The sequence below is a fragment of the Dipodomys spectabilis genome, unplaced genomic scaffold, assembly GCF_019054845.1.
Source record: "Dipodomys spectabilis isolate Male_0828 unplaced genomic scaffold, ASM1905484v1 ptg000256l, whole genome shotgun sequence".
Taxonomy (NCBI): Eukaryota; Metazoa; Chordata; class Mammalia; order Rodentia; family Heteromyidae; genus Dipodomys; species Dipodomys spectabilis.
This window is the reverse complement of record NW_024870933.1, coordinates 1828017-1851627: the sequence shown is the minus strand read 5'-3', so window position 1 is coordinate 1851627 and position 23611 is coordinate 1828017. Positions and strand designations below refer to the sequence as shown.

General features: G+C 36.4%; 1 protein-coding gene across 2 annotated transcripts; it reads right to left on the bottom strand.

The window, feature by feature from the left end:
• Nucleotides 1-809: 809 nt before the first annotated feature.
• On the bottom strand, nucleotides 810-11105 carry Gcg (glucagon). 2 transcript variants are annotated; one of them, XM_042699511.1, is made up of 6 exons: nucleotides 11023-11105; nucleotides 7959-8058; nucleotides 5644-5805; nucleotides 3850-3987; nucleotides 1855-1998; nucleotides 810-1176 (listed from the first exon to the last, which is right to left on the bottom strand). In XM_042699511.1, exons 2-6 carry the CDS (start codon nucleotides 8048-8050, stop codon nucleotides 1170-1172), a joined length of 543 nt encoding a protein of 180 aa, XP_042555445.1. In that variant the 5' UTR covers nucleotides 8051-8058; nucleotides 11023-11105; the 3' UTR covers nucleotides 810-1169. The 2 variants fall into 2 exon arrangements, with proteins under 2 accessions (XP_042555445.1, XP_042555446.1); XM_042699512.1 differs by lacking the exon at nucleotides 810-1176 and having other exon boundaries at nucleotides 1851-1998.
• Between the last annotated feature and the right edge of the window lie 12506 nt (nucleotides 11106-23611).

Sequence of the window (23611 nt, the reverse complement as noted above, 5' to 3'; positions counted from 1 at the left end):
TAATACTCTTGGATTTTCAGGGTCTTAAGATATTTCTGAGTGACATTGTTGTGTAAATTTAATGCAGTTTATTTTCACCTTTTGTTCTCACCACTACACACTCATTCATTTCAGAAAAAGAATTTATAAGGGATTTTTTGGGCTATATTGGGGCTGTATTACTGAAGTCCTGCAGAAGTGTGATACAAAGATAAAGAGAAGTGGTAGTTCTGTGCTCAGCATGGGCATGTTACCCAGCATCAGGGAGAATGGACCAAGATGCTGACCAGAGACTGGAGCATAAGGCATATTGGAGGAATTTAAATATCTGATCCAAGATGGAGAGGTGTGTAAACGAAGTGGGCAGAGATAAGTACCGATGTGTGCAAATCTAGGGTGGGTGTGTGATCACGAGCCACTGTGTGGGGAGATGTGCCGCAGCGTGAGGAGCTATGGAGCAATGTCCTGTTAGAAAGTAGCAGCTGCTACTTAGTTTTAGAAAGATTTGACCCTTGGGTCTACTATTGCCGGATGACCCATTTTTCCAAAATAAGATATAAAGTGAATACTTTTATATGGAGGAGCCTGAGTTTTCAATGTTGGCTCCAAGTATCAAAGCACAGAGTCATATTTTACAATTGTGGGTGGCTAGCTTAGGAAAATGGTGAGGGGGGGAACTGAAAAGGGGACTTGTAGAGAAACAAAGAACAGACAATAGTAAAGAAGCTTGAAACCTTTATTTAAATCTGTCCTTGATACATTGAAAGATGAGCATTTTTATGGAAAGGCGACAGGAAGGAAGTTCTCTTTCCAGTTTCCCCATGATGGTTATTACTTCTTCACTCCTCCCATTACAATGCAGACATGTGTGATGATAATTATATACACTTATGAATTATATCATAGAAAAATAATGTCACTGATACATGTAAATAGCTTGGCAAATGGCTAAGAAAATAACAGAAGACAGCACTTTTATATTTTAAGTCTAAAAATGGTAGCAATGTTCTGACAATAGCTTACTTCGTTTACAATCTTTTGGCTACACAATGCTAAAAATAATTACATATTGGCATGCAAAACAACATGGTTTCAAAACACATCTCTTAAGTTTTTAGAACTTGAAATTTCAGCATCTCAAGTTGCTGGCAGGTGATGTTGTGAAGATGGTCTTGAGATTAGTGATGTATTTATTTCCTAGAGATAGAAAGAAAATGATGATTTAGTATAGTTATAACCAGATGATAGGGTTAACTTATTCAGAAAATATTTCAGTGATTTTTAAATAAAAGTTGCTTATTAATCCTTTTATAAATGAATCTCCAGTCTTTTGGATTAATCACACACACATACACACACATATATACTTATATAAGCATGTATATACATGTGTGTATATATATCTATTTAGAGATGGCTTAAGCTGCCCATCAAAAATAAAAATTGATGAATAATGTAAGTGATTTTTAATTTTTATCACTATGCCTTAAAATATTAGGCATATAATACCACATATGCAGGTATTTTTTTTGTGTTGAAATTTTAGTATAGATTGCAATGTGACACTAATATGTGAACTAGTTCACATCTGTTTTATTCTTATCTCTATTACTAGTTTTTTATCTCATAGACTCTAAGTAAGTGATTTTGGAATTAAGTCAATGAAAAGAAAACCATAATGATTACATGTAATCATATGTATATCTATCTTAAATACTTAAATATGTATGATATATTCATAATAAGTATACTTTTCTACTGTATAAACTGAGAATGAAGACTCTCTTCCCTTCATGGGGAACAGCTTGTAGCAGTATGACACACAGTACTTTAAAAAGTTTCAACGGTTTTAAGAACTGACTAAAAGGCCCTCACCGCTCAGTGATTTTGGACTGAATCAGCCAGTTGATGAAGTCCCTGGTGGCCAGGCTGTCCAGAACTGTGCTCATCTCATCGGAGAAAGAGCCATCTGCATGTCTGCGGCGGAGTTCTTCAACGATGGTGACTTCTTCTGGGAAGCTAAGAAATGAGGGTTGAAGTATGCAATTGGTTAGAGATTTTAAACAGTTGCCTATGGATTGCTGACAGCTGGTAGCATGTACAAGAGTTGTGGAGAACAGGAAAGTCTAAGTGCACAGCGTCTAAGATGAAAACTCATGTGAGTTTGCAGAAATGAGAGGTGAAAGGAATCCTCTGAAACTTCATGTCTCTCATACTTCAGGTTGCTTCAAAGATTTTAGCATCTGGACAGCATGTAAACTCATATTGAGACTATTTTTCTTTTTGTCTATAATTCAGCAAAATACCCCACACCCTAGAAAATGTAGTAAAATCAGTCTTGCAAATTGCATCATTAAGGGTTGCAAGCTTAAGTCTCTATTACATTTCCCTTTCATTAATTTTTGTTCTTTAAAGCACTACACAAAGCCGGGCACCAGTGGCTCACACCTGTAACCCTAACTATTCAGGAGGCTGAGATCTGAGGATCATGGTTCAAAACAGCTGGGGCAGGAAAGTCTATGATGAGACTCTTATCTCCTAAAAAACCACTAGAAAACCAGAAGTGGTGCTGTGGCTAAGCAGTAGAGTGCTCATCTTGAGCTGAAGAGTGCAGGGACAGCGCCCAAGCCCAGAGTTCAAGCCCCATGACTGACCAAAACAAAAAACAACAACAACAAAAAAAACCCCACTATACAATATCCTTAAAGAAGTGGAGGTATGGGGCTCAAGTGGTAGAGCTCCAGCCCAGAGCAAAAACACTAAGCTATCTTTATAAACATGAACAACAACTTTCCCATTTTTTTTTTTATAAATTTGATAATGTCTTAAAATCAGTCACAATAATTTAGCCTTATGTCCTGAGGCCTCTTTGTAGCTCAGGAAACCCGTTTTACATCAAAATCAGAGTTGAGCATGCATCTTCTGCCTCTTCTATTACAAATGCAAATCAAAATGGCCACAAGAAACTGAGATGGCTCAGAGGTATTTTGTTTTGTGTTAAAAGACAAACATAAAACTGAGGCTCTGAGTCTCATTTGAATTTTGATTATATAATGGATATTTATAGATCAGCACCATGAAAGTGAATATGTGCTTAAATAAAGGGGTATTTTCACCTTTTTGTACTTTAAGTACATCTTATTACTATCATGTGTGGTCATTTTTAGTTTTCATCACATCTATATCTACATTCTTGACATACATAAATATAATCACATGTAACTTATTTCAAGTCAGAATTTAAATACTGAAAGTTTTAGTAAAATGCTTAAAGTTTTCTACACTATTCATCTTTTATCTTTAGTTTCTCTAGGACCGTTCTACTTGAGATCTGTTGTCCCAGTTATCCAAAGTGAATTATTCATTCTCAAATGTGTCCTCATTGGGATAAGTCAATGCCTAATTATAACACAATTATAATAGGGAAGAGAAGTGTTACCTGTTGCATTCTAGCATTATTACTTGCAACTAAAATTTATATATTGTTTCCAACCAGTAAGTGTTAGTTTCTTACTTGAGACTATATTAACTTTCTATTACCAACTCTTTTTTTTTTTTGTCGGTCGTGGGGCTTGAACTCTGGGCCTGGGCGCTGTCCCTCAGCTCTTCAGCTCAAGGCGAGCACTCTACCACTTGAGCTACAGTGCCACTTCCGGTTTTCTGGTGGTTTATTGGAGATAGGAGTCTCACGGTCTCTCCTGCCCAGGCTGGCTTTGAACCGCGATCCTCAGATCTCAGCCTCCTGAGTAGTTAGGATTACAGGCGTGAGCCACCAGCGCCCGGCTTCTATTACTAACTCTTCACTTAGATCATTATAGTTTTCAATTTTGACGTCAAGGAAAATGGTCCGATAAGAATGTATTGACTTACTCTCGCCTCCCTCGGCCTTTCACCAGCCAAGCAATGAACTCCTTGGCAGCCTGGCCTTCCAAATAGGAGCTTACATCACTAGTAAAGGTCCCTTCAGCATGCCTCTCAAATTCATCATGACGTTTGGCAATGTTATTCCTGAAGGAAAGGTGAAAGTTAGGTTGAAGCTCTTATTTGCAATGTGGTGCTTACTTATAAGCAGAATTCAATGGAGAAAGAGCTTGGAAGGTTGGGAGTTGAGGATGGCAAGCGGATTGTGCAGATACATGAATGATCTGGACTGAAGACTAATGGGAGAGATAATAACCACTATGAGGGGCCAGAGCTATGCTCTCCCTTCCCAGCATATCTATTTTACCTCCCCTGTTTACCTGTGGAGTTTGCTGCTAAAGCTGTATTACTTGTTATTTATTCTCTAGAGATGTAGGGTGTCTGCTTGTCCACTGTGATGTGTTCCAAGGAAGGTAGGTGTGGTTATTTCTATGTATGGGACCAGAACTGGTTACATGAATCAACAGAAAAGCAAAGGACCATTTGAAAATGTTTTCTAAAGAACTAAATGATAATGGATGAAAGGAAATGTGTGATTTGCTTGGAGAAAAGCAAAAAAAAAAAAAAAAAAAAAGATGATCCTGTAACAGCTGTAGGAGTATGAGAGGAGCATTCACAGTGATCCCCTCCAACATATATCATTCCAGGAGAGTTCATCTTAAACAGAAGATAGTGGAGAGGGAGTATTTCAGTATATTTATTTGCAAAGTTGATATGTTCCCATTCTAGAACATGGGACAATTGTTTCCGGCCCCCCCCCCCCCCCACCATGGGACAGTTCTTGTTTGAATAGATTTGTGATTTCTCACATTTCTCTGATGCCCACCTGTAGCCCTCAGTAAGGATGTGTCCACTCTGGCCATGATGGCCATCTTTTCTGCAATTGGATTCTCTTTTCTGCAGTTGGATTCTCCACTTTAAGGTTCACTTTGGTCAGCTACACTATTTCTGCCATTCCCATGGTGGTTTGTGCTCTCTCCCTGATTCTCACTCTCTCTTCCTCTCCTCTCCTTCCATCCAGATACATCCATGTCCTTTCCCCTGATTTTTAGATTTCTTCACCTACTTTGTATATATAACCCCTTCCCTTTATGGGCCACTCTCCAAAGAAATTGTGAAATCCCACCATCTATGTGAAACCCTGGTGGATAATTTTCTCCAGTAGCTTAGAAGCATCACCCCTCCCCCCACTCTGCCAAACATTTGTCAAAGAAAATTCAACATTAAAATGTATGCCTTCTGATAGGTTTGTGTTCTTATTTGCCGCCTTCTCTCTTTATACGGTGGAGCTCTCTAGGCTGTAATTTAAATGCATATTTTGGCTTTCAGTCTAAAGGAAAAGGAATGCATCTGTCTCCATTTCTTAGCACGATGAACTTGACTGGAGTATAATTGTAAGGTGAACAGTCATGGGTTTGAATCCTACAAGGGAATGTTAAATTTTCTCTATCTTTTAGAAGTTACATTTCTGCGGTTGCTAGTCCAGAAAAGTCAGTTTAAACTTAAAGGTAAAATGGGTGGGAGGAACTACCACAGAGCCAACTGAGAAAATAATTTAAAGTCTGTGCCAAATTGTAATGTGGGTAAGCATTTTGGGAGGTGAAGGGAGAGGCAGGAAGCTGCATAAGGTAAAGGATAGCATCCCCAATCTTGAAAATTATCACAGCGTGGTTTGGCAGGCATGAACTTCAAAATGTTAGGAGGATTTTTAGGTCTATTTAGTACAATTGTTTAGACATTCACCTGTTCCTCTTGGTATTCATCAACCACTGCACAAAGTCTTGGGCACGCCTGGAGTCCAGATACTTGCTGTAGTCACTGGTGAATGTGCCTTGTGAATGACGCTTGTCTTCATTCATCTCGTTGGGATCCTCCAGTGGTGCTGTCTGGGAAGCTGGGAATGATCTATGAAGAAGAGTCATTACTGTGTCATAGATCTCCCCAAGGAGAGAAGCCCCGAAGCCCCTTCACCACAAAGTGCATGATCACATTCAGGATTAAGGTAAATATTTAAGCGAGTACTTTAGAGAAACCTTAGCTTCTCATGGGAATCTCAGATGTAGTGTAATTGAATATACTTTATCTCTTAAATGGAAATCTGATAACAGGTTTTTGGACTAACTTCATTTTCTTTCTGGAATATGATTAAGTAAATCCTTTTCAGCCAATTAATCTACTCATGATTATGCTAATAATGACAGAAGAGAGCAGTGACTTGAATATTTTAAAAGAGTAAAGAACCCCAAATCATTTGTGTGGGCAGCAGATTTGTTCCCGTTTTTTATTTTGCATATATTCATATAAAAGCATAGCTCAATTACCTAGTTATATGATAGCTAATAGCTGAAGAAATGTGTTCTCTCTCTCTCTCTCTCTTTCTCTCTCTCTCTCTCTCTCTCTCTCTCTCTCACACACACACACACACAGAGGCCACTGGTTGATTTAAAACTTTATAGTGGATAATACTTATGCTAATAATCAACAGTTGGTTGGCCTGGACAATATTGGGAAATTATTCAAGGTGATTAATACCTAGGGATAAGGTAGTACACCTGTCAAATTAGAAAAGATTATATATTGGGGAGGAAAAAAATCTTTCTTTCTTACTAATGTAAATGTAAACGTATATGATTTTCTGGAGGCAATTCAGCAAGATATTCATTCAAACCCTCTGATTTAAATTCAGTGAAGCCTTTTGATATAGTCATCCTACTAGTGGAACTTTACCCAAAGGAAATAGTGATAAATGTGGATGGAAATATCAATAAAAATACCACGTGTAGTGTTCCTTATAAGAAAATTTGTAGACTTAAGTGGCTAATAGAAAAAGGAATATCTAAAACTTGTTATATATTTATAAAATGAAACAGTATACAACTTTATTTTGTCAGTGGTGGGGCTTGAACTCTGGGCTTGGGTGCTGTCCCTGCTCTCTTCAGCTCGAGGAGAATGCTCTACCACTTGAAACAGAGCACCACTTCTGGTTTTCTACTGGTTTATTGGAGATAAGAGTCTCACAGACTTTCCTGCCTAGGCTGGCTTTGAACCATGATCCTCATATCTCAGCCTCCTGAGTATCTAGGATTACAGGCATGAGCCACTGGCGCCTGGTGATATACAACTCTTAAATATCATAGTTAGTAAACATTCTCATGACAAAAACCAAAGCTAGCTGGGTAACAGTGGCTCACACCTGTAAGCCTAGCTAGTCAAGAGACTGAAATCTGAGGATCAAGGTTCCCCAATCTGAGAAGGAAAGTTTGTAAGACTCTCATCTCCAATTAAGTATCAAAAAACTGGAAGTGGAGGTGTAGCTCAGCTTTTAGAGCACTAGCCACAAAAAAAATGCTAAAGGACAGAGCCCTTATTTCAAGCCCTAGTATACCCCTTGCCAAGGCTCACAGAAAAAGCATGATAAAATACTATATGAGACAAGAGCTAATTATATAGAATATATACAGATAAAAATCCAGGAAAGCAGTATACCATTTTTCTTTATTTTGAATAGTTTCTTTTGGGAAGTGGAAATTTGAATACTTAAATTTTTTTGCATATTTTCATATTTTACATCATGAACATGTATGATTTTTACAATTAGCAAAGAACAATGTTATTTTTAAGAGGAGCAAAAAGAAGACAACAGTTAGTGAGGGGAATTAAAATAATCTACTATGTAGTGTATGAATAATAAGTACATAGAGAAGATCAGCTGGAGTACTCAAAAGGCTGTGATTTCCCATTTACATGTTGTTCAGCACTTCCCACCCCTTTAATTATGAAGCAGTAATACACTGATTTGTACTCTAGACAAGTATACCTTTATCAGTATGATATTTTAAACCTTTGAAGATGGCTTAAAATATCACCAACATACAGTATTTTTATTTTGTTTAATTAAAAAAATCTTTAAGTAGTTGTACAAATAGGTTTCAACTCAACATATCAATTTTGAGACCATGGTACTCTAAATATCACTAGGGACCTTATTCACTAGCATAGTGTAGTTCTCAGAGGCTTTATTCTAACCATAGGACAGTTTAAGTCCGAAAATTTAATACCTGGGTCTCTCCTCGGTGTCTTGAAGAGAACGTTGCCAGCTTCCTTGTACCAGCATTATGAACAATCCAGCCACAAAGTAAATGCTCTTCATTTTTTCGCCTGTCAGAACACAATGTGTGGGGGAAGGGGGCACAGGAAACTATAGTTAAATGTGTCAAGCTCAGTTTAATTTTGATAAAGTAAATATTACAGAAAGAAAGAAGAAGCCCATCCTCCTAATCTCATTCTGATTATAGTTCCAATTTAACTGCAAATAGATTATATTTTTCCCTTGCTTTTTGGAGGCAAAGGAGAACACAAAAGATGTATTCCACTAATAAGCTTTTCATTATTGTAGGGCACTTCTGTTAATGATTAGAAGGTTCATTTGCAGATTTGAAATGGAAAAACAGTACACAATATATGTTTAAAATATCTACTGTAGATGATATGCTACATATGGTTAGCCTGAATGGCACCTTATCCATAATGCCGCCCCTTCACTATCAGTCTGGCTTTCAATTAATAGTCCTTCACTTTCAAGCATTTACATTATACTGCATTTCAACCATCTTAAAGCAGCCTCAGGCTACAACTTGGCATACCAGCTGTCGGTTCAGATGTATTATTCATTTATATTTTAAATAGTGTAACTTGGTCTAGACTTTGTAATTATAAAGCGGCCAACAGATTTGAGGTATTTTAGGGTGCTTTGACCTGTTCTAAATTAAAGGGAAAAATCATTTTGAAGACAAGCAATTTGCAACAAGAACTAATGCTTCTGGCAACTTGAACAATCACAATTAAGAAATTAGAGATGAGTATCATAAAGAAACTAGTGCTTGCTTTTGAAGTCTCAGAAGTTCTCAGGTGATTTTGCAATTGGTTTTAATCCAAGACATGACATTTCCTCTTGGTAAAACTAAGGACCTGGTTGTGGGAGACACCTGATTTCTTGTCCTTGTGTCGCAAGTGGAAGCTAGGCCAAGCCATAGGATGCCAAGTATGTGATGAGGTGATGTGAATGGAGATGGAGACCAACACGAATGTGGGATGAGTGTATTTTAAAGCAAGGTCCTCTATGTGCAGAACGGAAACCTCAAGCCTACTCTGGCACGACTACCTCTCTGCTACTTTCAAACTCACCTATCTTTCTCTCTCTCTTTCTCTCTCTCTTTTGAGAAATAAGAATTTAATTATGTTTATCCATAAATAAATTGAATGAGTATTTTTAGCAAATGACATTTGGTTTGGAATAAGGATTTTGCAAATATTATCATTTTAAACTATCAATCTTTTCTTTCACATCCAAGCCATATTTACTATCCCTGTTACTACAACACAGAGACCGTAACACCTGCAGCAGTAACATTTTCTCTTTGGAATATTAAGTCCTTGCAGCTTAAATGGTCAATTAGACAAAAACCACACAACAGAAATCATATATTTACCTTCCTTATTCATTTGCAAAATGGCTAATTTTTGGTTCAGTTTAGCCAGGTGGAAAGTTTTAGAAAACTTACTAAATATTTGGAAGGCAACTTCTGATTCTAATTTTCAATGATGATATCTTTCAAGAGTGTTTAAAAATTGAAGCAAGTACTCATGTGATTATACTAACAGGAGTATGCCATCATGTAAAAGTTTTTTGAGGAGGATTGAAAGCTTTCAAAAATGTATTCCAAAATAATTCTGTCTGCCTAAGGTTATGCAGTACATTCTGTTTTATTATGTCAGAGAAAATTTATAGCAGGTGGTATTCTGCCATCTGAAGCTGATGGAAAAAGAAATAACCCAAAGAAGAATGATCATGGCCCTCTAATACTGTCAAATGAGTTCTATTAAAAGAACTATTTAAAAAATCTCATTTATTCACTTTTTTGGAAAATTAACACAGTTATGAAAATTTTGATACAGTTAATTCATTGTTTCGACACCATTGCTGAAAAAGTAAATACATATGTTATTTTAGTATCAATATTTTATTAAATAGGAAAGCAGTTTCCAATTGCTTTTACCCTCTTTAGATAAAGAGATAGTTTGCTGTCATGTAAAAACCAGCTATTTCTTCTCAAATCCTAGAGGCATATATAGTAATAATAGTATTAATGATGTAGGAATAATAATAGTGTAGAAAGTCTTTTAGAAAGATACATCCAAAGCTTAGTAAAGAAAACATTATATCATATCCCTAACTATGTTGGTGTTGTTAAATATTTTTATTAAAGTTATTTCATAAATAGGTGCCTTTGTCTATATTGGAAAACACACTACTTAATCATGAACTCCAATAAGAATATTTATAAATTTGCACTTTGTCTTTAGGAAATTAAATAAAACATCTGGCATTTTTTCTTCCTAAAGAGATGTGCTAAACTTTAACTCCCAAATTCAGCTACTTTGGATTTTATTTATAACTATTGGTCTTCCATATATAGTAAATAATTATTAGTTTGTGAGTTTTCTCAGATCCATACCAAAAAAAATCCCTAATAATCAGCGATGCCTGTTACCTATACTAAGTATGCTACATATTGCTTACAAAGAGCCGCTTTCATGGATCATGATGTTGTGACAGGTTTATTAGAAATTTGAATGTTTGGATGATGGTATTGAGTTACTCTACTGGAAAAATCAAATATTTTAATGATATAGAGAGCAATTGTTGTGATTGTCTCTGTAATAGAGACATTTCTATGGAATTTAAAGGCGCCTTCTGTTCAAAGTAGTATATACATCTATCAAATCCAAGGAAAATAATTTTCTGATTACTTACACGCATTTGAACATGCAATTCTGCAAACAGTTAAGCCTTATAAAAAATGTACTGTCCTGAATCTTTATTATTTTTCTTTCTATTTTATCTCTTGCACTGAATTCTTTCTATGAACTATTTTTATGCCTATTGGTATAAGTATATTTGATAGAGTTTTATCTCAATTCTGCCCTGCGTATTATTAGTAACTAAGTAAAAGATGAAAGGACGCTTTGATTCCTAATACTTAAATACAAATAATTAACTGCCCCCTCCCCACACAATACAGTCTTTCCAATTTCACAGTCATCCAATATCATCAATCTTACCTTCTGGTGAGGTGGTGTGGGACAGAGCAGAGAGGTACAGAGCCCGTGTCTAGAGTGAGTCCTCTTTGGAACTTAGGATGCGCTCTCTGCCCTGAGCTCTTGCATTTCTGCACCAGCGCTAGGCTTTTATATACTCCCCAGCTCTGTTTAGCCTCATAGATATTATGCTGACAATATAAATTTCTCATCTGTAAATAATGGGGTTTTGTTACAAATGATTTCACTCGCCCACTCTCTTTACTCATCTGTATTTGACACGTATATTGGGTGAGACCTCAGATCCGGAGACTTTTTGTTTACTCTTGTGGATTTTTTTCCCCTGGCAAGGACTGGGAAAAACAGTTTGCAGCTTCCCTTGTGAATGGTAGTCAGGCTTGAAACTCACCTAGGTTCTGCGAAGTGAATTTTGCTGTTAAAGAACACTGCCATATTGGACAATGTTACAAGTCCCTGGGTTTTGCTATTTAGCCATGAAGAAGTTACCAGAATAATCAATCACTCATTCATCTAGCCAAATAGCAAGTCATTTATTCAACACATATTTACTAAAAATGCACTCACTCGCATTCTATGGAAATAATTTGTGGGGAATTTTAAAGGCTGTCAATTAAGACCTAATGTGTCTTGATTTAATGAGTTCCATTCAGCCATTCAGGATAAAGCAAACTGAGTTGCGAGAATGGTGGAGCAGGTGACATAGATAAAAAGACATTGTACTCATAAACTGACATGTTAAAAAAAAACCTGACATGTTGAATTAAACCTCTTGGTACAATTATTTAAAGTTAACTTAAAAAAAATAATAATAAAATAGCCGGGCCCCGGTGGCTCATTCCTGTAATCCTAGCTATTCAGGAGGCTGACATCTGAGGATCACAGTTCAAAGCCATCCTGGGCAGGAAAGTCCGTGAGACTCTTAATCTCCAATTAACCACCAGAAAACTAGAAGTGGTGCTGTGGTTCAAGTGATAGAGCACTAGCCTTGAGCTCAAGAGCTTAGGGACAGCCCCCAGGCCCAGAGTTCAAGCCCCATGATAGACAAGACAAAACAAAATGAAACAAAACAAAACAAAAAAAGACTAACCATCCAAGACAGGTGATGCTAATAAGACAGGACCTAGCATTTCTTTTTCTTTCTACTGGTTATTTAAAAATCTTACTTGACTGATAAGTGTGAGGGGCAGTAGTTTACCAAAAATGAAATGAAGAGAAGTGTTAAGGTGAGACACATAATGTCATATTTCTTAACTTTTGTGACCCTCACAAGGATCCTTAATAAACTTCACCATGATCCTGGTCAGTTTAGAGAACCAGAAAGATGGTAAGTGATTTGAACAGACAGCACAGGAACTCCTATAATCAGATTTACTCCTCTGCTATCAGTGCGTAAGTTATTTTTGTGTCTCTGCTACAGATTTGTGAAATGAGAAGGGTGGTTAAATGGCCCTTTTCAAATTAAAATTTTATTCCATAGGACAAAGTCATCATAATACTTCTTAAATCAACCCCAATATTCTAATATGTTCAACTACTGCATGGTGTAAGTGATGAGATATTTGGAAGTATATCATTAACTCTACTGAAGAATTATCCTAAATGGATAATTTTGTTTGTACAATGGACCAGTTGTGACCTATAGGACACAAGTATCAGTTTCCACCTCAAATTTGGAAACATCGCTTAAGGGTTTTCTCCTGGTAATTATTGGTGATACAAAGCCTTGGTATTTACAGGATATCCAAGGACTATCATCATCTGGCAACATGCTACAGATGCAGAATCTCATGCCCAGCCTAGATAGACAGAAGCAGAATCTGTATTTTTAACAAGATCCACAGGAAATTCACATATATCTGAAAGTTTCGGAAGCATAGCTGTATAAAAATATCCACCTCACTGGATGCTATCTCCTCCTGATGCTCTCCTCCTCCCTGATGCTGCTAGTATCTTGATTGGCGTAATTACTTCTTGGCAATACCAGTAGAGGGGGTGAAAGAGCAGAGAAAGGTGTCAAGCCTCAGGACCATCTAGAGCAACACAAATGCAATAATGGTTTGAAAGTGTGAATTGATATATGTGATTAAATTGTCCTTCCTTCTGACTACAATGTTCACAAGCATAATAGCTACATTTGTAATTAAATGTTTTGGCAGATTCAGCTCCATATTCCTATAATCTATTTATGGTCGTCCTTCTTTTATTATTTTCCTTCCTTCTTTCCTTCCTCCTTCCTTTTTTTTAATCACCTTATCTTCCCCCTTCTCTATCTCTTCTTCCTCCCCTCCATCTCCTTTCTTTCTCTCTTTTCTCTTAATAATCTAGATGCATGTGGAACAGACCTCAGCAGAGAGCTCTGCAGATGTGTGTGAAGCCCTTAACACAGCACTAGCACCTCAATAAAGGATCATCTCCCTAGAGTTAACAACAAAGTGCTTCTCTTCCATTTACCCTGGTGGTTTTCTATTGTTTTACAAATAGCTACTGATGCCAGCTTCTTTCAGAAAAATGCCCTTATTTACTCTGCCTTTATCTCCATCCCATCCACACTGATTCTTGGGATGATAAGCATTGTGAGCTGCAGAATGTTTAAGAACCTTACTATCTGATGCTCTTCTCTTTTGGAAGACAATTTACCTTGTTGATGGGTACTGTATTATCAGAAGTTAAGTGCCAAGTTCAATGCGAATGTGCAGACCTTTCAATGACTGTCAACACCAGCCAATTCTTGCTCTTCAATTCCCATCATTGCAGCTATCTAGTAACTTCCTAAAAGGAAGAGAACGTGATACACTGGTATTTACATATTTACATTTCAAACATACATGTTTGAAAGCTTTTCTAGAAGCAGAAAGTTCTGGAAGGTGTTCCCTAGAGCTCTTTGATCAGGCAGTATGACAGCGCTTGTTTTGCCAGGGTAGGTGCCCCTCATGGCAATGATTAACTTCTTGAAAGACCAATTTGGTTTGAGGTAAGTGATGCAAATTGTTATAATTATAGGGAACAGAATGGAAAAGTTTATACAAATGTTTAGAACAAGATAAGATCTTTATTCAAAATTAATTTTGTGTTTTGTGATGCCGAGGACTAATGCCAGCTTTTTTGGGTGTGTAACCTGTGGAGTTGTCCAGGGCACATGCTTGTAGAATGACTCCGTGATACACTCTCTTCTCACTCTCTGGAAATAACTTCTAAAATAAATCTCTGCATTTTTTATTCAGTTCTTGAGCACACATATTGTGTATCTAATCCCACTTAGGACATTACCTCACAAATCATGGAGTAAGTGGGATTGTTATACACTTGTTTTCTGCAGCTCATTAGGATATTTGGAATTAAATATCTTAAAATGGTAAAGATATATGGTCACAGTTTACTCTGGTGGCAAATGAGGAACTTCCGTGTATTGCTGATGAAGCCCTTTTATAAAATTTACCAAAACCTAGAGTTCTTGGCCAGGTAGGGCTATTCTGAAATGTTATCTTCTGCACACACCTACATAGGTACGTAATGATGGAGATATAGAGCTCTTTGTTGGGGGTATTGTATATAACAGTAACAAGTTAGAAATAATACAGGGAACTATCCATAGATGACTTACAAAAAGGAAAAAAAAGGTCTTTATTTATCAGTGTAGATTCCAAGGTATGTTGCTAGAATGGAAAAAAGAGATGCTTGATAGATGCACAGTAGGCTAGTTTTTGTATTGGAAAGAGAAAAGGCACAAATATGCATTCATTTACTTGTAGTGTATTAAAATGGGAAGAATACACAAAAAACTAATGAAAGGCCTGTGTGTAGGACCAATGAGGAGCAGTGGGATAGAGGGGAGTGTGCACAAGGAATATTTCTCAAAATGCATCTGTTAGATTGTTTTGATCATTTGACTGAAATAGCTATCCAAAACAAAACAAAATTGGTTTTAAAGTAAAGCCCATGTCAGAAAATGGTTAAGCTTTAGAACTCAATGTTTAATGTTCCCTTTAGCAAGACTACTCCAAGTGTCAAAATAATAAAAAGTATATGTCTGCAAAAATACTTGCACAAAAATGTTCATAGGAGATTGCTTTTCATAATAGTAAAACTTTGGGAATAATGATACTATCCATTAGCAAGAAAAAGAATAAGCAAACTGTGTTCTGGAATTCACACCTTGGAATGCTGCTTATCATGACAAAAAGAAGGAATAACAATAGATACAGGCAGCAGAGTGTATAAATTGCAAGGACATGGTGATGCGTAAAAGAAGCTGGATATTCCAAAACTACTAGCCTACTGTGTGAATCTAGATAAACAAGTTCACAAACAGGCAAGACTAAGGTGTAAGAAAACCACTGAACCGTGGTAGTTTCTTGTGAAAGTATAGGGGAGGACTATCTGGAATACTGTAATAAGGGTTTGTGCTTCCAGACTTATTCAAATGTCAAAATGGGAAAACTGAAATTGGTGGTTCTAACTTGTGTAAATTTTACCTAAAGTAAAAGCGAATAGATTTTAAAAGACTTGTATGAAGTACGTGTATAATTAGAACTAACACAAACAGACAAAAATATTAATGATTGTTTAAGTTAATTGATGATTTCTTGGCTTATGGTTGAAATTTTTCCATACTGAAAAGTTGGATCAAACTATAATGAAATGATTGGAAAGGATAAGACTTTAGTGTCTAATAAATCAGTTATCATTTGGGAAGCTAAAAGTTTCAGAAGCTAAGTAAGGCAAATGAAATTTAATTATGAAATTTAATTATGAAATTAAACATGTTAATTGGAGGTAAATCAAAAGCACAGGGAAGGGCCTTGGTGACCAAAAAATAGCTTGGGGAAAATGTGGGAGGTGGACCATCATTCAGAGGCTTGGTAACAAGATTATAGTTCCTTTCTCCTTAGTGTTGCAAACCTCTCAGATCTGTAAGCAAAGCTGCCATAGCGATCAGTCAAGCTGTTCTGATTGGTTTGTAATCCATATTTGATTTGTGCTCCCTTTAGGATAATTTAGTCTTCTCTAGAAAAAAGGGTTTTCTGAAAAAATAGGTGTACAATTTCCAAAGATTTAACAAAAAGGATTTGAGGAGAAATACATGCAGAATTTGAAAATACATTTACATCAACTGAGTCTTTTTAGCTTAGAAGATGAAAGTTTGAAGATAACAATAACCTCTAAGGATATAAAAAATGGTATACATGAAATATAATAGTCACATGTTCCTTGCACTTCTGCAAGTGACTTTGTAGACTCAAGGATTCAAAGCAATGAAGTTCTGAGTTAGCCAGAGGATGGGAGAAATACCCTTCCTGAGAGATATTTAAGAATCAGTGCATGACCCATCCATCTGGAATGATTTTGAGGAAGGCTGCTTGGGGGAGGGGAGATTTTGTAACAAGATCAGTGGACAGTCTTCCTGCCCGGAGGCTCTGAGACCCTGCAGACAGCTCGCTTACAAGTCTGTGCAGGGGACCGTGTGGCATCATGGCTTTGCATTCGTTGATTTTTATCTTTTGCAAGATCCCTGGTATAATGAGATGTTTAAAATTGTTCTAAGTTTCAGTTATTTTTATTCCCAAAGGGAACAAGAAAAAGAAAGAAAACAAAATCACATTTGTACAAAAGAATCTTATCTCATAATTTATAAGCAGAATATATATTTATATGTATAAATACATATATATCATTGAATACATGTGCTATGCTTCTATTTTTCGCATATTGTCGCTATAAAAAAACAAACCATATGTCATTACATTTATTCAACCTCTTGCTCATCTGGAAAGACTTTTTTTATTCAAGCTTCTAAGAGTCCTTAATGTGAACCAATTAAAATGTTGCAATTCTCAAAGTCTTCTCTGAAAGGGAAAAAACCCCCACAAACTTTAGCTATTAGGAAATTTAAAGTTTGGAATCTGGATACCAAAAGATGCAGAAAATGTAAAATGGCATTATAAGCACTTATTTTTGTATTCATTGTGCCTCTAGGCAGACTTACCTCCTGGCTGAAACTTGTTTGCTATTTCCAAGTCATATTTAATCAGATGTATTGTGAAGATACACTCATTCTTCTGGTGACATGAAAATGTTATAGCCATTGAGGATACTTCACCGAGCAAAGCTTTATTTAATCTCTTATGCTAATTTGATTCTTTTTTCTTCAAACTTAGAAATGGGTTTTTCACATTTTAAATTTGTAATAATTTACCAAATTAATTTATTTCTGAAAGTCAACACCATTTCCAGGGTCATTACTATGTTCTAGTCCTGACTCTTCAGCACTGAAAAGTAAAGCACTTCCTGGATGCCATGTGGTCAGGAGACATAAAGATGAAAGTGACTTCTCATTCCCATTTTAATAAGAATCCTTTTTCTTTTCATAAAGCACAGTAAAGTAGCTTCTGTAATCTTTTCTGAAGTCTGAAAAAATAATCAACCTCTCTCTCTTTTTCTCTGTCTCTCACTACATACCAGCCTCTTGACACCTAGCTATCTATATACTCTGTTTATATCTTCACTATTTTGCACGTTTTACATGAATAGAACTTCTTAATATGTCAACTTTTGTGTCTGGTTTTTTTGAGGTTCATCCACGTTGTAGCAGGAGCCAATACTTTATTGCTTATTTTAATAATTGAATAATGATTCCAGAGCAGGTCCATACCATACTTGCTTCACTGTTTATCAGCTGATAAACATTTAAGTTATTTCCACTTTTTGGCTATTATGAATAATGCCGCTATGGACATAGTTGTACAAGCTTTTGTCTAGATCTATTTTCAATTCTCTTGTGTAAAATACCTAGGAGCAGAATTTCTGGGTCATATGTTTAACTTGCTGAGAAACTGCCAACTCCTTTCCAAAGTGACAGTGGAGATTTCATTTCTTTAAGAGTCAGAGCCATGAGTTTTGGACACATCACAATTGACTTTTCACTCTTCTGACAGATGCAGATTTTGCAGAGGGCATTCCAAGAGTATAGGCTTCAGAGCCCAGTGGCAGGAAGGTCTTGGCAAGAAGAAAGCCATTCTAATTGTTGTTGTTTTTTTCTTCTAGAATGATGAGAAGACAGAGTGACAACAAGAAGGCGGGTGAGGCTGGGCCTTTGAATAGGTCTCATTGGAAGAGCTTCTCTGCCAAGTTCAGAAGAGCAGGAAGCAGGGAAATGACAGTGCATGGGTGAGAGGAGGAGGTTTCCTGAATTTGAGAGATTAAAGCACTTAAGACAGGGATTTGAAGTTCCCGAGGAGTGGATTTTAGTCACCTCTGTTCAGAATGGAAGTGTGATGATGTGAGAGACAACTAGTAAAAATAAGTACATTTTAAATTGTTTTTCTTAATTGAGAATGGAAACACTCTTTTTATGGGCATGAATGGAAATAGATATTTCTAAAACACTAAAAACTGTAATATCTTGGAATATACTATTCATTTACATTAGCAACTCAACTATATTGATTCTACAATAAGTCTCATAGATTGCTTCTACTGAAAATTATTACAGTTATGTGAAATTTACATAAAATCTTCAATATTAATAATAACAGCTCATTGGCATTTATTACATTTATAATATTAAGTAATCCTTCCCTATGTTAGGTATTAATAGTATTCACATCACTTCAAAATAAAAAGGCCTATTTGTCTATTAAGCAACTTTCTCCTCATCTCCTTGTTGCTTGCTTCTTTTGCTTGCCTCTTTGTTTTCTGGCAACCATTAATCAGAATTCTTTCTCCATGAATTTACCTGTTCTGAACATTTCAACAAAGAAAAATACACAGCAGCTGTTTTGTCTGGCTTCTTATTTGCTTTCATCTATTCTGTATTATATATCAATACATAAATGCAAATATATATTTATATGAAGGGTACATACAAAATATATGTATAATAAACACCAAGAGCTTTTCCAGCCAGGAGACAACGACTCACATCTGTAATCTTAACTACACAGGAGGCTGACATTTAGAGAATTAGGGTTCAGAGCTCTCCAGGACAGAGAATTCCATGAGAATATATCTTCAACTAGTCAAGAACATGCTTGAGTGGAGGTGTGGCACAGGTGGTAGAGGACCAGCCTCGAGCATGCAAGCCTAGCTAGAAGATGAAGCTTTGAGTTCAATCTTCAAAGCTGGCACAAAAGTAACAATTTTTAAGTTGAATAAAAATTCATAAATAAAATTACACATTTTATTAAATTACACATTTTAACAATTACATTCATAGTTTCCATGACATTTTTTTTCTGGGAAAGATGACACAAGGTTGATGTGTGTATTGAGTTTCTATTTATAAGATCTTATTATAAATCTTAACACTTGGAAAAATTCCTGATTTTGCTAAGAGGAAACACCATGTAAAAGACTCTAAAATCATCACAAATTTAATAGGATTTCCTATAGCAGGTTTCATTGGCATGGCTTTCTCATTGAAGATGATTATGTAAACAATACTTTATGGCTTCTGATGCCATAACTTGAAAAAGTAAATAGTGCATATACTCTGATCTATTGAAGTGGCTTTGGCACCTTGGAGGCACATATGTGACTTCTTAAACACATAAATTGATAGCCACCAACTCTCAAAATGGGAGAGATACAAAAGACTTATTTTATATGGAGTCTTCTGCCTTTTACTTTTGTTCTGAATATCTAATCTGGAGGAGAAAAAAAAAGAACTACTTGTTTACACATTCATTGTTCTTTTCTCTCTGGAGCCTCTGCTTTGGCAGTGTGAGTTGCTAGCATGATGTACTGATGCCAATGTGGGACCATGCTTGTGTGATATCTTGAGAGCTTTCCTCCCACCCTGCTCCCCCCCATCCCATATTCCAATGAGTGTGGTTGGGACTTGGCAGGAGAGCACGTGTGGGAAGACTCAGTGCAGGGGTAACAAAAGAGTAAAGACATCAAGAAGAAACTGACAAGTGGAGGAGAAATAATGGGAAGATTGGAAAGACAGTATCATTTTTAGTCCAGTCATGAGCTGTATTAACTGGATGGCTTGCTTTCACATACATATATTTTGCTACAGCCAGGACCCAGGTGTAGACCCGACAGAGGCCACTAACTATTAGAGGCACAAAACTCCATTTTCAAAGTCAACCTATAAATGCTTAAGAATCACTTAAAGATATTTCAGTATCTGTACTTAAACTGTAATGATGGCTGAGAATTGCCTGTGTTTACTTATACTTTATATTGGTTGTTTGATTTATGACAATAATATAGAACAGAACCATCTGTGAAACCTTCCACATTGTCCCCCCAAAACACCTGACCAGAAGAACTACCAATATTATAAGGAGACATGGTGATAAAGATCATTGTTCAGTGTATCTGAATGCATAGAATCTTAAACATACCTCACTTTCATAATCAGAAATATATCTATAATATACTTTTTTCTAATTTACAGAGTTTCAAAATTTAAATAGAATCATACAATCATATCCATGGAATACCTGATGTACAATTCACATTCAAAAGAAAGCAAAAAAGATTATTAGATAAAATAAAAATTGATACGCAAAGGCCAAATAAAGCACACATGAGGATTTCTTGTTGTTGTTTCCTCATGTAGAATTGAGACTAGTAACCTAATTTGCTTTCTTTTGATGAAAATCAGAAAGCCTAGCAAGCAGGCCTTTACATACAGCACTTTAAACCAGTAGCTCTTAGCTCCTTAGATGACCCCATCAGGTCCCAGAATCTACCATTAGTTTACAAGAGGCCTTGCTGAGACTGTCTTTAAGCAGCGTCATTCATTTCAATTGCCTACTGGGTTGGTTCTTGACCTGTTTGAGATTTGGAACTCTAGACTAAGATGTGGGTTACATCACTCAACAAAAGATTTTTCAATTATCTTATTTAAATCATATAAAGGAAGTCCAATCAAAGGAGGTAGAAGATGGTGGTGGTGGAAGAAAGCCCTGAAGAATGTGTCTACCTCAGTGCCATGAAAGATGCTGATGTTCACACTGACTGCACAGGTTAGGGGAAACAGTGGCACCTCTGTGTTTCTCGTTTCTTAATGGTTTCTAGTCATCAAATGTTTCCTGCCCCAACCTATAAAGAGAACCCCAGAAAGACTCACTAGAATTCCATATTGAGAGGAAACAGTGCAATCTGTGACCCCAGAAGATGCTCAGATCCTGGAGGAAAAGAAACAAGTTCAATGAGTTCAACTCATTGTATGTAATACAGTCCTTCGATTTTGAAACATGATTTAGGGTTAAGAATTACAAGTTCCCTCAGTAGGGCACAGAAAGATGCCACAGGCTTGCAAAGTGAATTTTAAAAGTTCTAGCACTGTTCCAGTGGCACACAGAGGTAATAACCAAGCCTCCGAAAGAGAAGGACTTTGTCCATATAACAAAAACTAGAACTCAATTGTCTTGATTTTGTCAGGAGGTTTTGCAGAAATGTAAGGTTGCATTTATATAGCAGTAGGATCATAGACAATTAAATTCTCTCCTGTTGAATCATTAGCTACCAAAACATCCAAAATGTACAATGCTTGGAGTTATATTTCATCAATTTGCCTTTCATGTCTTCAAGTTATCATCTCACTTTAAAAGCACCACCAGCCAAACTTGATCTTATGGCCTGATCAGAAGCAAAAGACATATAAGCAATAGGATTCTTGTTTTGTAACATAAAATAAACATGTGATGCTTTAAATATATGTATTGCATTTCAAAAATACTATTTTTAAAAAGGTGAGGCAATTATATACTCTGAAGAGAAACCAAAGCAAAGATGTGTTTTTAAAAGATTAAAATCCCTTAGAGTATTCAATAGCACTTCAGATATTTGTTTGACGTCTTCCAGACTGAAGATTTTGTGCCAAACTACCATGGTTTTCAGTGTCCCTTTGGTGATTCATCAAGAGGCAGGAAGAATCTAAGTTAGGACAGTGCAGTAGGCTGTGTTTCCATTTCCTAATCCAAATTATTTTTGTTTCAAAGTCCAACCCATTTTACATCTGTCATAGATTCATGTCCTCCTTAACCCTGTTTTCCTGACTGGGCTACCTGCTTCTTTTGATTTTATTTCCCCTCTTTTCTTTGCTTTGTGGTAGGCAATAACCAGTTCCTGTTATGTGCTAAGTGCAAGAGAGGGAAGATGTGTTTCCACTGGGAGGTGGCACTTAAGAATTCTAGCTTCAAGAGCCCTCCTACCCACAGAGCTCAGGGACACATTCAGTGAGTATGCATTGAGTAGTGCTTGCCTACACTACATGCTGTCTCAGTCTTAGAGGCATAGAGGTAGAGGACAGGAGTCTCTGCTTGTAGGGGCCCATCTCTGTTCTGAAGGGAGCAATAGATAACCATTTTATTCATGAAAAGAACTTCTGATGATTCCACATACTACCAAGGAAATAAAACTTGAGCTGGTATGGTGGTTCACACAAGATCAAGTCTTGAAAAACCAAACCAACAAACACAGAAATAATCCATGAGGTTCTTATATCATCTTAGCTACTGAAAAGCTGCAAGTGGATCTTTGGTTCAAGTGACAGAGTGCCAACCATAAGCGAAAAAGCTCAAGGATAGCCAGGACATGAGTTCAAGCCCCAGGACCAGCACCAAAACTAACTAAATAAAAGTAGCTTATATTATTTATTGAACAAAAACCTATGAAATAGCACATGTCAGACATTGTGAACCTTAAAAATAATGACTCTTTTAAGCTTCTAATCAACTTCATGGGATGGGAACTATTGTCTCAATTTTACTTATAAGGAAATAGAAAGAGAATATATAAAAAAAATTACCAATTTTCTACAACTAGCACATTATTGAGCTGGGATTCAAACAGATTGGCTGTGGCACCCAGGACCTTATTTATCTACGGCAGTAGGCTGCATTTAAATTGAATATGATGAACATGTTACCTTGATATATGCAGGATCTGGGCTCATGACTGTAATCTTAGCTACTCAGGATTTGAGGATCATAGTTTGATGCTAGAACAGGTAAGAAAGTCCATGAGACTCTTATCTCCAATCAACTACCAAAAAGCTGGGAGTAGAGCTGTGGCTTGAGTGATCGAGCATTAGTGTTGACCACAAAAGCTCAAAGCTCTAAGTTCAAGGCCCAGAAAGGCACAAATAAAAAAAAAATGGAAAGTAAAAGAAAAACAAACAGACTGAAATACAGTGTATTTCACTTAAGAAAGGAAGCAGTAATATTGCAAAGTATTGCTTTTATCTTCTGAAGGAAATGAGAGAATATCACTTATTTCCCATAGGTATATGTAGTGTTTGTGCATATTAAGACGTCACTTTGTAATCACCTTTTCTTAAAGTTGGAAGTTCTGCTTGGTGCCTGTGACATATAGAAAATTTTATAACAGATTTACCTTTTTCCATTGTGTCCTTGAATATCTGAAAGGATGTTTCAATAACAATCTAAAACGCACACAAATCTTTCAGTCAGGCATATGTTTAAAAAAATTACCATCTATAGCAGTGAGAAAAATTCCTGCCCCTAACAATGGTGAGCAAAGCCAATTCTTTCTGCGTAGGTCAGTGCACAGTAATTATGCAAGCTAAGTGTTGTCAAGCTGTGGCCTTGACTTCATCTCTCATTCACAGAACACA

Excerpts from the sequence above, each read along its gene's own strand:
- Gcg (XM_042699511.1), bottom strand. The coding sequence starts at position 8,050 with ATGAAGAGCATTTACTTTGTGGCTGGATTGTTCATAATGCTGGTACAA. Across the intron at positions 3,988-5,643 it reads ATGAATACCAAGAGGAACAG|GAATAACATTGCCAAACGTC; the intron begins GTGAATGTCTAA and ends CCTTTCCTTCAG. Across the intron at positions 1,999-3,849 it reads AAAGGCCGAGGGAGGCGAGA|CTTCCCAGAAGAAGTCACCA; the intron begins GTAAGTCAATAC and ends CTCATTTCTTAG.